Here is a 16,653-nt window from a genome sequence, read left to right as displayed (position 1 = left end):
ATGATATATGGTTTGTAACAAATGTTTTACGAAGCAATCCAGTATTTTGTATTACGTTTAGGCGCTGACACTGACATGGATTTCCAAAGGAGAAAACAAAATTTTCAGAAATATCTGTGGATGCGTCATATTATTAATATAGGCACGTAAAAAAATAAAAATGAAAAGTTTCAAAAGTTATGGGACAAAAAAAAATATCGAAATCAAAAAAGTAAATGGGTAAAAGATAATAATGGGGAAAAGCAGTTGTGTGCTTGCGACGGCACTGGCACTATAATTTCAAGCAGATCATTATTAATACTGACGAACGAGCTGACGAATGACAGGTCATACCGATCTAATCCTGGATCCAACATATACCTGCTCATACATCACGCTTTCGTTATGCTTATGCATGATGTAATTCAAGAACAAAGGAACACCAGGAGAGGCACGCCAGTAAAGAAAAAAAATAAAAACTAGTAAAGAAGTACGGCACTGTTCGTTTTCTCCGTTGGCAAAGGTTTGACATATTTCCGGCGTTCATCCGCATTGACAAGAACCAGCAAGATGATATTGGCCACGTGACTTAGAGCCGACCCGATAACGAACCTAATGAACGAAAAACGGGAAAGACAAGAGGGGGCCGCGGCCAACAATTAGCGACGAGTTTTAATAGTCATCATCTTTTGCGAAATGGTACATATGGCCGCCATTTCGCGCAAAATATAGCAGTATAAAACATATAATAGTTATATAAACTCACCAGAACGAATAACCGAGATAGGCTCTCCCTTCAGAAGTCCAGTGATTATCCCGGTCTTCTTGTACCAGAACGTTGGAACGGAGACGAAGGTGAAACTGGACGATCCAGGCCACCATTGCGGTCACCGAAAACACGACTAAAAATGGACAACCAAAATCAACAATGCGGTGAATACCCCACAATTAAAGACGCATTTTAAAGCGTCGTTAACTTGTAGGACTGTTAAGTATATAATAGGACTGTTACTTGAAAGACTGTTCCAAAGAAAGAGTCCGGTTCGTCCGGCAATGGTCTCAACAGGTGTCAACGTCGTATTCACAATGGCCATCAGAGCTCCAATTACGGCGAACACAATCGCCCCACTGACGCACGTCACGGTTGTGACCCACAGGCCAAAATTCAGAAAGTCTGACTCGCCATTGAAGTTTTCTATGACTTAATTTATGAATAAGAAATGAACAATATTAACATTTTTAAGGTCGTTAATCATCACCAGGCAAATAATTTCACTAAAGGAAAGTGTAGCTAATGATTCAAGAAATTTGGTGTCGCTTTTCATTTCCGATTTTAGGGCCACAAAAATAGTTCATTGAACGAGCTTTTTTAAAAAAATTAAATCTTATTGCACTTCAAATAAATTTTCAAACTAAAAAGTTTTTTGCGCGCTTGTTGGCTTGAATTAAATGTTACATCATTGATTAGCAAGATTAAATAATTTGGGTTGACATATGTAGTCCATGCAGGCTTGCGCAAACATAATCTGATCAAACGGAGATGCTACGCACTTTCCCGGCTTGAATTGTGAAAGTCTTACGTCAATCGACGTCCTTCTTTTTTTTTAAATGAAAAACAAATCGTCAAATTTACTCTCACATATCTTTAGATACAGTTGTTCGCGTTTGTCTGTGTACCATCCGATCAGTTTATCGTTCACTGACTATCGGATATCGTGCAAAGATTACGTGCATTCGTGTTTTCATTTCATTAGAAATAGAAGTCCCTTATTTCACTGAAATGAAATAGGGGTTTCCGACGCTTTAAAAAAGCCGAATTACAGCCCTTTTCGTTTCCAATTTGGTGTGTCTCGTAGGCAACGAACACAATAAGAGTTTCTATATAGTATACAATGGTTACTCGATTCGGGATACAATAATTGGAAATACCAGAATAAATGTCACGAGTTCAGAAAGGCGCCCACCGTTTGACGTCGGCTGCGTAACAACAAACACACTGCAGCGCCCTGTTTGATATTTATTCGCTTCCCCCGCAAGAAAAACAAATTGGAGATAAGAGAAGAAAAATGGCTGTATGGCCTCAAAGGTGATTTCAACTGCGAGCAGCAGCAGGAAGGAATTTCTGACTTGTTCTCAGCTGACCGTGTTCGAGAATATAAGAGGTTGAACTCTTCCTATATTTTTCCTGAATTTATATAGCAAGCCTCCCTTTCACCTCATTCTCTGACTCCTCTTCCATTTCAGAAGAAGTACCGTTAGGTAGTAGGTAGGTAGTACGTCCCGTGGAGAATTCAAAGGCCTCTTGCCTTACCAACCGTGCATACGCATAAATATGCACCTTCTTTTTTTTCATTTTTTAACCGACAAAACAGAAAAACAACAGTTGCTGCTGGGTTCCCTTCTGGCGAAGATGAATAATTCCAGTACTGAAAATAACTCTGACATGAATAGATATTTTTCTTCTTTACAAAAAAAAAAAAAAAAAAAATAGCTGGATGGATAACTGACAGCCCCCGCTTGCACACACTTAATTCCACCTAGGTGCAAACAAAACACGCGAGTGAAAATATTTTGGGGGAAAAAGTAGATTTATGGAACGGAAATCACGGGGCCGGCGAAAACAGAGCCAAGAACTATACAGACAGCAACACAAGGTCACTGCGGTTTTGCACCTGGATATTATTGAAAATGATGATTTTACTTTTATTTTTTTATTAGCGACAATAATCCTTACAACGCGGTTGAGAGTCCTTTTTTCGTACGCTGTTCTTGTTGGTTATTTTCAAGGTTTCCATTTCTCAATTTTACCCGCGGGTTTGAAATTTTAAATGAGCCAACTGCTATATGAGTTGCATCAATAATTTTCTAAAAAGTCCAAGGCTATCCTCTGTTGACATTATTTCTAATTGTTGACGTCTTTACGCTCTACTGCCAAACTGAAAAGAGTTTGACTAAAAAGGTAAAACGAGTTGCTGCTTGATTGAGGTCGCTTGATGTATACCTATAGAGTATAGAGCCAACTGGTACGGTACCTGATACTGGATAAGTTCTCCATCCGTAACCGACGTTGAGTTCTCTTTTGCCTTTGAAGAGACCGAAAAACACATGGCCGTCAGACTCGTACGGGTTAGTCACACGCTTGACATCTGCGTACACCCATGAATCAGTACTGATGGAGGCGGCCAGGAAAGCTGCCGAGAGGGAACAGCCGAGAAAAGTAGCAAAGATCAAACCGCGTTTGTACAAGTTCATGATCTCGTGAAATCGGCAGACAGTGGCGACCAGCGGCAGCACCGTCCCACTTAGACTCTGGAACGCTTATTCTTTCTTTCAATTGATCAAATACTAAAGAGACTGTTTCTCTTCAATGACAAGTCGGATCCATCGATCGTTTGTTGAGGCGGAGCAACACCGGAATCGTCTCGTTTCTTTTCAGTTCGCCATGCCACGGGATCGAAACTATTTTTCAAAGTTGGGACGCACAATGTACACATAAATGTTCTGTTGGTGATCAAAACAAACAAACACTGTCGATTCAAACGAGGTATAAAAGCGCTTGCCCTCCAAATAAACGTCAATTGGCTCTTTCTTTTGTCTGCCCTTGTGTTTTAGGGGAAAACACAAAGAAGCTGCTCGTCTGTTGCAGGTGAAAATGACAACTGAATTTCCGCTCCGGAGCCAACCCTGGGATATTCGCTACCGGCTGGAGCTCGTCACAAGTATACGACGCCTCGGGGTGAAAACGTACCTGTGGGGGAGAGAGGGGACTATCCAAGATCCCTCCTCTTTCATTTTCTCTCTTCTTTTGAAAGCTTATAATTCCGAGCATTCTGGAACAGTCTGGCTCTACCTCTACCGACCTATCTGTGTCATTCTCTTACAAAAGCGGAAGTAATAAACGAGCAACTATTTTGAATCAACTTCTGATTCCATTGGTTCAGACGGGATGGAAAAACTGCACTGTTCGGGGAAATAATAAAACTTTTCGAATAATATTTTTTTTTTTGTGAAATATAAGTGATGATCTGAAAAAGTGACATCTAACGGATGAAAATTGACCGACTAATAATAATATTGAAGCAGACACTTTCAATAATCTGTCAAATCCAACAAGTGTTACACCAAAATTTGCTTAAAACTTTGGCATCGATTCAAAAATTTTATACCGTTTCATGAAACTGGTTTCATTCATGCTGATGATTTCCCGGTGATGGTGGAGGATTACTTGGAATCTCTTGTAACTAGAAAATGACGATTAATCCTAGAAGAATCGTGTGTCTCAGTGGGAAACGCAAGAGCGGAAAGGACTAACTCCCGTTTCAACGCTCTCACGCCCCACCTTCCCAACACCACGTTCAACAACTCTACTCTCCGATAGGTCTTCTACTTTAGGTCGGCGTGAGCCTCCCCCATACAACTGTGGGACAATTAACAAATAGTTTAACTTTTTACCTTAAAATTTTTTCTGTGTGGTACAACAGTTAATCTAGTCAAAATAGCTTATGTTAATCACTGGATAATGTGGAATCTCTGAGGAATTATCAAATTTATTTATTACTTAAATTATCAACTTAGCTTGTTTCGTCTGCTACACAGTATGGAACCAAATTTTATCTAGTCCCATCTTGACTTTTTTGTATGCAGCTGTTTGGATCCATCTTCTCGGACAGCAACATAGTAACCCATGTTTTCATATTTTGTCTTCATATATGTCAAATATCCAGTGCAACCAGCTATAGCTAATAGACCTAGCACCATGATGACTTTGTTCTTTAATTTAGATAGAATTCATTATTAATAAATGTTGAATCCAAACCAGTTGTTTGCACTTACTGGTTTCACATAGAGTTCAAAATTGAGCGCTCTAAATACTCCTGAATAAGAAAAGATGACGCGTTAGGTTGGCTGTAATAAGTAAACGCTTCAAATTTAATGTCGTTACAACCTGTAGTTTTCACAGATCGCAAACCATCTCCAGCTACTCTAGGAATTGCGGCTGACGGTTTCTTTTCATTATCCATTGCTATGTCTTATTATGGAATCAATTAACTAAATCATAATCATTTAGTTCAATCTAAATTACTCAACTTAGTGTTTACTTGATTTACAACTTCTGAAAAGAATAACCAATGCTGTAGTTGCCATTTCAACGTATTTATTTTTGCGTTTTCAAATTAGTAACCTGAATTCTAATTTTCAATTTAATCGTTAATTAACCAAAATAAAAAATTTTTGTTGTAAAAAATCTGCATTTAAAAAAATCATATTTTGAGAACCGTTTAAAATGATTTAATCTGTTTAAATTCTGAAAAGTAAAATTACAAACACAGAATGGCAATGGTGTAGCGAACTCAAACTTAGGAACTGTAGTTGTCATTACCCATTTAAATGTCAAAGCTGAAAGTGTAACCGTGCACCGTGGTGTAACTTTTCATCCTAAATTTAAGCCTACAGGCTTTTATTTCGAAGCGCTAGTTTAATTTATGTGTTGAAATATTGAAGTAGGCTGTGGTGTAGATCACACATCCAACTTGTGCTCAAATCAACATTCTGAAATTCGCTGGCGAGGATAAAATAATGACTTTTTATTTAGATAAAGTAGAGAATTTTTTGGCTGGAGCTTCAATAAACTATGATCATTCAGGATATGAAGCAACAACAACAATGTTCTCTGCTGCTGACCAGTCATCAACTAGTGGGTCAAAAATCAGCCATGTAACTCTTACAAATTCTGACCCATTGTTTTCATCCCTTCGTGAATGGCTTGATTGTCGGTCACAATGTTTGCCTGATGAGGAAGTACTTAATGAATCAAATGGTCTAGTTGATGCTGGGCTGCAATTTGTTGAGATGGCAGCAAGTGCATTAGAAACAGTGGTTCAAAACAAAGAAGATTTGAGACACTGCTTCAAAGTACCTCTCACTGCAAATGTCTTACCTCTACATTATAATCAACATAAGTATGCAGCTTTTTGAAATAACATAATTTTAGCAGAATAACTAATATTTTTTACTGACTGGATGCATAAAGGAATTTCATAGACATGGTCCAGTGTTTAGGTGAAGTAGGTAACAAATATGAAGATTACTCAATGATCACTACTGATAAAGTGGTTTCAAGTGTACATCAATTTATGGACAAACTGGTAATAATTGAAGCTTCAGTAAAGCTTTCAGTAATATAAAAATAGCAATCCATTTGTTTAACCAGGAATATTTTTTACCACCCTTAGGAAAGTGCAGAGAAAAAGGTTGTGGAGGTGCAAAAAATTTCCATTATTACAGCTGCAGATATTGAAGAAGTCAGAAATAAATTTTAGACAAAATTACGACATGTTTATTGAAACTGTACAATATTGAGAGGTGAAATTGACAGTGACAATATTTTTGAAAATTTTTCTTGTCTCTGTGTACATTTCTCCATTCCTGTAATTTGGGAAGTAATGAAAAAAAAAAAGCTTGTTCAGAAAAACAATACTTTTCTTATTAAACTAAGTAACATCGACTTGGTCAAGATGAGTTGGACACAGCGCCATAAACGTTTCTTCTTGCAGTAGCCACCCATGAGTAACGGCGCAAGGGAAATGCGTCCTCAGCCCACATCCTCTACTGCGACAGAAAATGTGTCCACCTCTCTTTTTGCAATATTCACAAATCTTTTAATCCAAAAGAAAAAGGGTTATTAATATGAACTTCATAAATTTAAATTTGCTAATTATTACCACTTGTTGCGAGTCTGAAACAGCTTCATCAAGACCAACGAGTCGAGGAGGTACCAAACAAACGCCAGGAGCCCAAATAAGACAGCTTTCGTGGAACCATACTTCTACTTTCTCATCGGTTGGATCAAGAGGGAAAATCCCAACAGGGATTTCAGATGTAACCCTTGCAGATGATTCTTCACCTGATGGCATCGTTTGGACTGTTATTTCATCTTTTACGAGGCTTTTCTTTTTAGGCGATTTCTTTGTTTTCTTCAAATTTGTACGAACGGAAGAATCGGGTTCAGCAACAGTTCCAGAGTCACAATGGCTAAGAGAATCAGGATTCCGTTTAGAAAACCAAATTGGTTCAGCAGGGACCTATAATTTCAAATTATTATATAATGACAGTAGATAATTGAAACCTTTTAAAAATCTTGCCTGACTAATGTAGTAAGGGCCATAGAGATCGCCTAAGCATTGTGTGTGGGTGAACAGTTGACAAAACACACAAACCCATGTCGCATCGCGATTGTGTGTGTCGTATCTATCTGATAACGTACTTGTAAACCCAACTTTCGCAACTTTATTGCGATGTTCTTCGTCAATGTATTGAGCTGCTTTGGTCAGTTTGGTTGATGCTTTACCGTCGTTTTCGTCCTCCTAAGGCCGATTGATTACATTAGTATATGAATGAAGAACGAAATTTTAAATATTTATATAGATATGGCCTTACTTTAACATGGCCATTCACGATTTTTACAACATTAGGAACATTCCAAGATCCTTCAACATGTATATAAGGGCAACGTTGTTCAACGGTTTTATTTTTTTTAAGTTCTTGGTCAGTAGATTTGAGTTTTTTATCTTTTCCTTTGTTGCTAAGAGATTGTTTGATTTTTGTCCCTCCAAGCCGGGGATCTATTTGGAAATCATCATCATCTTTGGCAAAAGATTTTTTTTTTACATTTTTTCTTTTCTTCAAAGATTTTTTCCCTTGCTGGGTGGCATTCTTCTTTTTCCCTTTAGGCTCAGCATTGACAACCATTTGAGTTGGAGTCTCTTTCTTCACTTCTTGGTCAATAGGGGAAACATCCTGAAATAACTCCTTTTTCACAAAAGATTCATCAACAGCACTTGGTTGACCAACTGGTTGACAAGGTTCTGCAAATGTAGGTTCTTTCACATTTTTTAGTGGAGAAACTTTAGCAGGACTTCGCTTCCTTTTTCCTCCAGCAGAAGAATTCTCCATTAAATCCACAACAGATTTGGCTAAATTTTGAACATCTCTAAATGAAAGAACAAAGCAAACATTAATATGCAATACAGACCAAAATAATGTGCATGCAACTTGTGTTTACCCGTCTAGACTACCAAGTCTTCTATGAATGGCATCAGTTTCTGTTGTTCCAGTGAATCCATTTACCTTTTCACTAGGTTTAGAAAGATCTAATACTTGGTTGTGTGGTTCTACTTCAATTCCTGTTGTGACCTTGGGCTGAATCTGCCTTTTATTGGGTGACACTACTGAAGCAACTTCAACTCCATGATTTAGAGGGTATGGTTTTTCTTTCACTCTCATCCTTGGCACAAAAAATCCTATTTAACAACTATAAATACGACAATGAAATGAAAATTATATGGCCGCCATTAGATGAAGAATATGGAAATAAATTAGCACGTACCAAATTGAATCATGGAGATGAAAGTGGTCCGCTAACACAATTTTTTAATTTATTGATTTTTCTACAACCAGTAGACAGAAACTTTAAAACAAATAAGTGTTTGAATTAGGTTTTTTTCCCCAATCACACTTAGAAAACACGCGATTTCTTCTTCTTTGAAGCAGCTATTCTAATGGACATGATGAGATGCTAAATTAAAAAAAAAAGCTTTTTCATATCTTGATAAATGAAGCGTGGTGACGAAATAAAAATTCAATTATTAAAAAAAGCCTTTGCTGTGATTTTAAAACTTTAATTTGTTGTAATTTAGTTTTTTTAAATATTTCTTACGAATATGGCTATGCTGCTTATATAGACAAATATAGACTGGTTTCAAACCACTCTGAACTTCAAGTCTGTCTCTCAACTGTGTCGACACCTTGATGTTCAACGCCATCTGATGGTGCCTAGTATGGTTTTATACAAAGTGCTTTGAAAACCTACAGATAGGTCAGATACATACGTTTGATATTGAAATGTGAAATTTTAAGTATCGAAAAAGTGAAGTTCATGTTCAATAATGTCATAATGTTAATTTTAGTCGTTACTTTGTATTAGAAACCCCAGAAACCATGTAAACGAAGTTTCTAAATTAAAGATTACACCTCAGGTGGCGTCTGTTGTCAGTATGTAGTTTCCTATCTAGTATATTTCTGGCTCCTAAACGAATAAACGAAAAATAATAAAACAAAGATGGCAGGCATCGTGCGTGCCGGGCCTGGCGCCGAAAGAGTATTACAAAAATTAAGGAAATCCATCGAAGATGGGAATTACTATGAGGCCCATCAAATGTATCGGACGCTGTATTTCAGGTTGAATTTCAATTAATTGAAAATTTTTGAAGACAAATATTTTGAATGCTCTTATCTCATTACTGCCGCATATAGGTACATGGGCCAAGAAAAATACGAAAGTCTACTCAAACTCTTGTATGACGGCTCAGTGTTATTGTTTCAACATCAACAACATTCAAGTGGGGCAGATTTGGCTAAGCTCTATGTGGAAGTGTTGCAAAAAGCAAAAATGAATGTCAGAAAGGATATCATCAATAACTTGGCTGACATGATGTCAAAAATACCTGCAGCTGCACCAGAAAGACAAGCTTTTCTTATGTCATCACTGAGCTGGTCACAGAGTGAAAATCCAGAATCCAAGAAATTCGAAGGACATCCCCAGCTTCATCAAATGGTTGCAAATATTTATTGGAGAGGTAAATTATAGTCAACTGAAAACATAGAAAAGTAGCCTATTATCATTTTTGCATTGCAGAAACCAACTATCATATGGCTAGATATCACTTCATCAGATCAGATGATATGCAAAATTTGGGGTCCATGTTAGTTGAAATCCAAGTTGATCTTGGTTATCCATCTGAAATTGATCTATTTGTAACACAGGCAGTTCTGCAAATTCTTTGTATAAGGTATAATCATCGATTTCATTTTTTTTACTAACATTTTAAATTCTAACCATTATTTATTTATGTAGGAACCTTTCTTTTGCAAATTCTCTTTTTGATAATTACTTGGAGTGTCACCCTCTACTGGAAAATGAGCCACCTTTCAAGTATCCTTTGCTTAACTTCACATGGATGTTGTTGCTTACTATCCAAAGGTATGGTTTTAACTTTTAGGAGGACTATTTTGGCCATTTATTTACCTCTTGTTTATGCTGATATAGCACTAAGATATCATCCTATGCAATACTTTGTGAGTATTACCAACCGAGCCTTAAACGCGATCCTTCCTACAAAGATTATCTCGACAGAATCGGACAGGTAATACAAATTAGAATATCTCCAATAATATTTTATATTCTAATGTGGTGCATCACAATGTAGATTTATTTTGGGTTGCCTCCTCCCAGAGGGATGCCCAACCAAGGGATGTTTGGTAATAAGGCAATTTATATGTCTGATTCATTTCATTTAACAAATTATATTTTCTTATTATTAGGAAATCTTATTCAGTCACTGATAGGAAGTTTGGATGACTCTGATTCTGAAGATAATACTGCAAGGTCAAATCTTCATGCTTCAGACCTGGATTGAGGTTCTATGTTGTTATTACAATGTCAAGTGTTGTCGGATATTTGAGGGATAATAATTACAGAATATGTAATGTTTATTTATTTCTGATGCCCAACAAAGAGATAGAACAAAAAGTGAAGTAAATATGCTTTGCAAAGCTTAATTAAAATTCATAACCAGGCATAGGGAAATTAAGCGCAAAAGATTCAACTTCAGTTCTCAGTTGCACGACCTTGGTACTCACATTTGAATCTTCAACCAAAACACGCTTAAAATCAACAAGTTTAGGACCAGAAATTGCGGATACTTCCAAAGCTAATTGCAACCCCTTATTAATAAATTCAACCACCTGCTTGATATCTGCTTCAAGAAGCCCACGAGTTGTAAGTGCAGGTGTTCCCAGGCGAATTCCACTCGGGTTTAAAGCACTTTTATCGCCAGGAACTGTTAGGGAAAAATATAATTCTTAACATCGATTGTTCGAAAAGTCCTACTAACAAATTCACTACGTACACGGCACAAAGAACTTACCCGTATTTTTGTTGCAAGCAATTCCAATTTCCTCCAAAATTTTCTCACCCTTAGAACCAGTCAGTCCGACACTACGCAAATCAACCAAAATCAAATGGTTGTCTGTACCGTCAGTAACAATCTTATAGCCATGCTCCTGCAGTCCCCGGCAAAGTTCTTGCGCATTTTTTACTACCTACCGAAAACAAAGAGAATGTTTCGAATAACTATGAAAGAGGGATTTTTTTTTTTTTTTAATTTTCAACAATGAAAATACCTGTTCTTGATAGGATTTAAACTCTTCCGTTTTAGCATGCTTCATAGCAATGGCAATGGCAGCAATCGCATGATTATGCGGCCCACCTTGGAGACCAGGGAAAACAGCTTGATTGATACGATTTTCAAAATCGTAAGAAACGCCAGGAGCACTGGTTGGACCTCGCCGGAAAAATATTACTCCAGCTCTTGGTCCACGGAGCGTTTTGTGAGTTGTCGTTGTTACAATATCACAATACGGGAATGGCGAAGGGGCTACACCTGCAGCCACCAGACCACTTACATGAGCCATGTCAGCCATCAAATAGGCACCGACGTCATCAGCAATTGCACGAAATTTGGCGTAATCCAAATTACGCGAGTAACAACTGATTCCTAAAATACGAAACATTTTCAAATTGCGTACTGGAATAGGAAAAGTAATAATTAATTACCAGCAATGATCAGTTTAGGCTTAAATAACCTAGCAGTGACAGCTAGCTGCTCATAGTCTATTAAACCTGTTTTAGGGTTAGATTTATAAGGCATTGATTCAAAAAAGATTGAGGTGGCAGATATCTTTTTGGTTGCAGTAAAAAAACCATGTGTGAGATGCCCACCATCAGGTAGATCCAAACCTAATAAAAAAAAATTTTCAAGTTAAATTCTTTGCAAATCACACAATTACTAAAGTGTGATATGATATACCCATAATGCGACCATGAGGCTCTACAATTCCAGTGTAGACAGCAAAATTGGCAGGTGATCCAGAATAAGGCTGAACATTAACACCCCACTGAGCTGCATCCAGGCCATAGGCTTCCAAGCACCTTTTTTGGCACATAATTTCAATCTGGTCAATGAATTCATTGCCACCATAATATCTGTAGAGGGTTCAAAAAATGAAAACAAATAAGTTACAGATTTAGGGATGAACAAATCACCTTGTTCCTGGCAATCCCTCTGAATATTTGTTATGTAAACAGCTACTAAGTGCTTGCAAGACTGCTTTGGATGTAAAATTTTCTGAGGCAATCATTTCAAGGCCTTTGCTCTGGCGATTTTTTTCTTTGATGATTAATTCAAAGATTTCTGGATCAGCAACATCCAGAGTCTCATTTAACTTCTTGACCATTTCTTCTTTGTTAACACTTTGGCTCATTTTGGTTTTTCTCAACTAAGGTTTCCTGAATGCCTGTAATACAAAATAATCTAATTATTAAAGGATTTTATACAGATAGTAAACATAATAATATTTACGATAGAGAGGAAAGAAACGATTTAGTCGCAATATTTGATTGTTAGAAAAGGTGTTTTAAAAATTTGAATGAAGACTGCTATTCGCGACGATCTCCGGGCTTAAAAAGAATGAATTCGTGTTGTGACTCGAGATTTATATGAGCCGGGGAAGCAGACTAGCCTTGCCTTACGTCGTCACATGTTATTATTTTATTTGAGATGAGATCCCTCTAGCGACCGAGTAGGGCAGATGTTAGTAAAAACTTGAATTTAAATTTAAATAAGGTTTTATTATTTTTATTTTTAACGTTGACAGTTATTCTTTATCACAAAACAACTAAAATATTTGTTCGTTACTTTTTTAAGTAGATTTGAGCCTCAATATAAATTAGATAAACAAGACGATGATAAGAAACAAGAAGCAACGCTGCATTTTGCATGGCGGACGAAAAAAGAATGTTATCAACGTTCAACCGGCTTACTCTTGTTGCACGTCATCTGAGTCCGAACGGACTGAGTCGTTCACCAGCAGCTTTAATTAGCACACGTAGGTGCCAATCGTCATTTGCTACACAAAATCTAACTTCAAATCATCGTCGAAATATGTATCGTATCGAAGAAAGAGGAGCTCCCAACACCTTGGAACACCGAGTGTATTTCCGTGAGTTTGCATATATATTATTATCTAACATTACTTTCTCGTGTATCTCGGTCAAGATAGCCTATTTAAGTGATTGGAACTTTCTAGAATTTTTCATAAATGATCTACACATTACATTTTAGAATTATATTAATGTGAGAATTTGTTCAAAGCTTAAGCTTGAGTAAATGTTTACATGAATATTCATTTATTAGATTTTTAATTTATTTAAAATAATGTTGATGTGTACTTGGGTTCACATGGTTCACATTGACCATATCTTGGCCTGTAACCCAAATACCCTTGTTTGTGTTTGAAATCCAAGAGGTTGGGTAGTCATGACAACAGTCCTAAGAGCTAGATTGCATGTCAGGTATAATTGAAAGTGTATACAACATCCTATTGCTTATTAGGAAATGAATTTGGACCCATCTCCCCTTTCCATGACATTCCTCTATTTGCCAATCATGAACAGAAGGTTTTCAACATGGTAGTGGAAGTACCACGCTGGACAAATGCTAAAATGGAGGTAAACTTGGTTTTCCCCTGTCATATTTCAAATAGCTTACCTTATCAATTTGTTGCATCCATATCAGATATGTAAGGAAGAGCCTCTTAATCCAATTAAACAAGATGTAAAGAAAGGAAAATTAAGGTTTGTTGCCAACTGTTTCCCCCATCATGGCTACATCTGGAACTATGGAGCACTCCCTCAGGTATGCCACATCTGTAATACTGTAATTAAGGCTAGAAAATAATGAGAATTGTGTTTAGACTTGGGAAAATCCAAATATTGTGGATGAAAGAACTGGATGCAAGGGAGACAATGATCCTATTGACGTCTGCGAAATTGGACACAGGGTTGCTAAACGAGGAGACGTCATTCAAGTCAAAGTTTTGGGAACTATTGCATTGATTGATGAAGGTACGCGACTTTTACGTTATTGTCAGCTTATTTAATTTTATTCTTTTAACGGGTACAGGTGAAACGGATTGGAAGGTCATGGCAATTGACGTTAATGATCCTTTGGCTTCTCAGCTGAACAGTAAGCCGAGAAAATTATTTAACACACTTAAGGATTCAATTTTTAAATGTATGTTTTTGTAGACATCGAAGACGTTGAGAAACATATGCCTGGTTTTATGAACGCCACTGTTGGTACTATTGAATAATTTTCCTACGATTTACAACCATGGGCTGATCGCTATTATTATTTAGAGTGGTTCCGTATTTACAAGATCCCTGACGGAAAACCCCCTAACGAGTTTGCGTTCAATGGAGAGGCTAAGCCGCGTGAATTTGCTTTAGAAGTGATTGAAGAGACTCACGAACATTGGAAGAAGATGGTTGCCGGTCAAGTTGACTGTCATGGGGTTAATAGGTAAGAACGCTTAATTGAAAAATCAATTGATTTTCTTTTGCCAATGAATTTTTTTTTTTATTTTTGCAGTACCTGCGTAAGTGCCGAGGGTGCTCCGTGCAAAGTTTCTATTTCCGAAGCACAGGAAATTGTTAAGAAGTGTCCGGAACTGTCAGATGGACCCATTATCGAAAACGAAGGTATACTCAAATGGCGTAATTGTTTTCTAAGCATGTGGAAATAACATTTTATTTTTTGTAGTGGACAAATGGCATTATTCCCACCTGCAAAAGTAGGAAATCCCCGCACCAACACTAACTGGGAAAAGATAATCTGCTTATAAGGTTTAGTGATCCCGTTGCAGATATCGATAATATATTCCAAGTTATTTGAGACCATATAGAATTTTCCATTTCATTGCAGTTTCCTTTCTTCTTCTTCTTTTTTTTTTTTGCAAATAGGGAATGCAATTAATTTTGTCTTCGAAAGACATTATGTTATAACAAAAGCTGGAGATTTGAAAAGATTGATTTCTTTCTGAGATCAGTTTTCCACGAAAAGGGAACACAAAGCTTGACGGTGAGGACAAGGAAATTGTCGATTCTATCGATAGGCGTTCTTAACTTTTGTCATAAATGGGGTTCATTCACTTGCAAAATGACCCTGGAAACCATTAAGATGTTTTTCCCTGTTAACATTGCCTGTAAAGGGCTGTCTTGTTTTCGTGTGGGTAGGGGGCAGGTTTGGGACAGGTGCTTCGAGGATTCAGAGGGTGAAGAAGAGGGGAGCGATTATTAGTCATCGACAAAGAAAAAGTCCAAAGTTTTTCAAAAATCTTGTAGAATTTTTTTTGTTTTGGAAGGAGAGCCAAGTCAACAAGGTTTTTTTTAAAATAGCTAAAGGCGATAGTTTTGACCCCGTTTTCTCATCTTGTCTGAATGTTTAAGGGTAAAAAGGTAATCACAAATTTCCCGTTATTTCTTATTTTTACTCCCCCTCACTGTTTCTGCCTATTTCAATTTTAAATCGTTTTTTGACCACATGTTCCTAGACTAGACTGCTTCACAATTTCTATTATTATTCAGAATTGTCTTGTGCGTGAGTTATTTTCAAGTAAAAACAAAAGCAATAATTAGAAATCAAAACCGCAAGTTTGATTAAGACTTTGATAACACGAGACTGAAGGCTAGAAATTCTGTTAAACCGGACGATCTTATTCTCCTTTGCTTTACTGTGTTGCAGACTTGCAGTCTGCAAAATTAATTGAGGAATGTAGGTTAATAATAAAAGCCCCCCCCCCCCCCCCCAAAAAAAAAATTTAATCTGGGCTTAGAGGAAGTTGATGAATAAATTCATAGAACGTGTTTAGATTTGGTTGGCAATCGCATAATGATGGATTGCATAATATCTAGCTGCAAGAGGTGGAAGTTTTTTTTATTCTGAGCGGATTTGCCAACAGGTACTTTTGCTATATACATTGTAAGAAATAAAACAGCACGCGACACGGTTTGATAATCACGACTTGTTTCAAATTCAAATGTGAAATAGACGAAATGAACCATTTTACCATGGTCGTCCATAGGGGCAATTCTTAAATAAATTCGTGTTTTAAAATGCTGCCGGTGTTGCTCTCCGTTTTTGTGCGTGAAATTTGGCAACAGTTATTCGAGCAGAGTCCGGTTATACCGAGCTCTTCTTATCTTTCAACCATCACACTTGCCTAATAAGTCCAACATGATTTTTAAAAAAACATTAGTTTTGCCGAGTCGGTGCTAACGCGTTTATGACTAATTTGGTCATGTTTTATCTCACTGTTAACTGATGATTTTCCCCGCAACCTGATTCTATTTGCTGGCAGGCGGGTATTTCTAACGGGAAAGAATTCTTCTGATAACTACCGAATTTCCCAAAAATGAATTGTGTCGTGCTACTCAAAAGTGTCCCAACATGTTATATAGTCCTCCTGTCAAAAATCAAGAATAGGGCTACACGCTTCATCAGTTTTAATTCAGATTACGTATACGCAGCTGTTGCGTATTTGGCACCGTTTGATAAACCTACTATATTTTTATTCGTCCTGCATAAAATTATTAGTTTTCAACGACAACAGTTAGACGGAAACGGCATTTTCGCAAAAAATAAATTAATTATGCTGATGGATGGTTATGTCCGTGAGCTATATGCTGGCCATGAATTGAGTCATCGGAAAACCAGT

General features: G+C 37.1%; 7 protein-coding genes across 7 annotated transcripts; 3 read left to right on the top strand and 4 right to left on the bottom strand.

The window, feature by feature from the left end:
- Positions 1 to 24: 24 nt before the first annotated feature.
- Positions 25 to 3,936, bottom strand: LOC124206008 (clarin-2-like). Its single transcript, XM_046603618.1, has 4 exons — positions 3,012 to 3,936; positions 992 to 1,180; positions 746 to 881; positions 25 to 591 (listed from the first exon to the last, which is right to left on the bottom strand). The coding sequence occupies exons 1-4, from the start codon at positions 3,229 to 3,231 to the stop codon at positions 459 to 461; spliced, it is 678 nt and encodes a 225-aa protein (XP_046459574.1). The 5' UTR covers positions 3,232 to 3,936; the 3' UTR covers positions 25 to 458.
- A 574-nt stretch (positions 3,937 to 4,510) lies between these two features.
- LOC124206009 (small integral membrane protein 8-like) lies at positions 4,511 to 5,122 on the bottom strand. The gene is made up of 3 exons (XM_046603619.1): positions 4,925 to 5,122; positions 4,813 to 4,853; positions 4,511 to 4,749 (listed from the first exon to the last, which is right to left on the bottom strand). The coding sequence occupies exons 1-3, from the start codon at positions 4,998 to 5,000 to the stop codon at positions 4,594 to 4,596; spliced, it is 273 nt and encodes a 90-aa protein (XP_046459575.1). The 5' UTR covers positions 5,001 to 5,122; the 3' UTR covers positions 4,511 to 4,593.
- Positions 5,123 to 5,345: 223 nt separating this feature from the next.
- LOC124206005 lies at positions 5,346 to 6,451 on the top strand. Its single transcript, XM_046603615.1, has 3 exons — positions 5,346 to 5,939; positions 6,011 to 6,125; positions 6,213 to 6,451. Exons 1-3 carry the CDS (start codon positions 5,557 to 5,559, stop codon positions 6,297 to 6,299), a joined length of 585 nt encoding a protein of 194 aa, XP_046459571.1. The 5' UTR covers positions 5,346 to 5,556; the 3' UTR covers positions 6,300 to 6,451.
- On the bottom strand, positions 6,290 to 8,730 carry LOC124206000 (uncharacterized protein CG5098-like). The gene is made up of 6 exons (XM_046603609.1): positions 8,366 to 8,730; positions 8,042 to 8,290; positions 7,417 to 7,969; positions 7,122 to 7,343; positions 6,702 to 7,061; positions 6,290 to 6,635 (listed from the first exon to the last, which is right to left on the bottom strand). The coding sequence occupies exons 2-6, from the start codon at positions 8,260 to 8,262 to the stop codon at positions 6,471 to 6,473; spliced, it is 1,521 nt and encodes a 506-aa protein (XP_046459565.1). The 5' UTR covers positions 8,263 to 8,290; positions 8,366 to 8,730; the 3' UTR covers positions 6,290 to 6,470.
- A 326-nt stretch (positions 8,731 to 9,056) lies between these two features.
- On the top strand, positions 9,057 to 10,530 carry LOC124206003 (Golgi to ER traffic protein 4 homolog). Its single transcript, XM_046603613.1, has 7 exons — positions 9,057 to 9,216; positions 9,292 to 9,614; positions 9,674 to 9,827; positions 9,893 to 10,018; positions 10,085 to 10,181; positions 10,245 to 10,296; positions 10,360 to 10,530. The coding sequence occupies exons 1-7, from the start codon at positions 9,098 to 9,100 to the stop codon at positions 10,452 to 10,454; spliced, it is 966 nt and encodes a 321-aa protein (XP_046459569.1). The 5' UTR covers positions 9,057 to 9,097; the 3' UTR covers positions 10,455 to 10,530.
- Positions 10,510 to 12,629, bottom strand: LOC124206001 (serine hydroxymethyltransferase-like). The gene is made up of 7 exons (XM_046603611.1): positions 12,459 to 12,629; positions 12,143 to 12,393; positions 11,907 to 12,082; positions 11,654 to 11,836; positions 11,221 to 11,594; positions 10,965 to 11,139; positions 10,510 to 10,877 (listed from the first exon to the last, which is right to left on the bottom strand). The coding sequence occupies exons 2-7, from the start codon at positions 12,358 to 12,360 to the stop codon at positions 10,597 to 10,599; spliced, it is 1,407 nt and encodes a 468-aa protein (XP_046459567.1). The 5' UTR covers positions 12,361 to 12,393; positions 12,459 to 12,629; the 3' UTR covers positions 10,510 to 10,596.
- A 242-nt stretch (positions 12,630 to 12,871) lies between these two features.
- Positions 12,872 to 14,838, top strand: LOC124206002 (inorganic pyrophosphatase-like). The gene is made up of 9 exons (XM_046603612.1): positions 12,872 to 13,098; positions 13,491 to 13,606; positions 13,674 to 13,793; positions 13,852 to 14,002; positions 14,061 to 14,123; positions 14,186 to 14,236; positions 14,297 to 14,459; positions 14,529 to 14,638; positions 14,700 to 14,838. Exons 1-9 carry the CDS (start codon positions 12,876 to 12,878, stop codon positions 14,732 to 14,734), a joined length of 1,032 nt encoding a protein of 343 aa, XP_046459568.1. The 5' UTR covers positions 12,872 to 12,875; the 3' UTR covers positions 14,735 to 14,838.
- The last annotated feature ends 1,815 nt before the right edge of the window (positions 14,839 to 16,653 follow it).

This window comes from Daphnia pulex, chromosome 10 (genome assembly GCF_021134715.1).
Source record: "Daphnia pulex isolate KAP4 chromosome 10, ASM2113471v1".
NCBI lineage: Eukaryota > Metazoa > Arthropoda > Branchiopoda > Diplostraca > Daphniidae > Daphnia > Daphnia pulex.
Note: the sequence above shows the minus strand (reverse complement) of the source record. Positions and strands in the feature narration are given on the sequence as shown.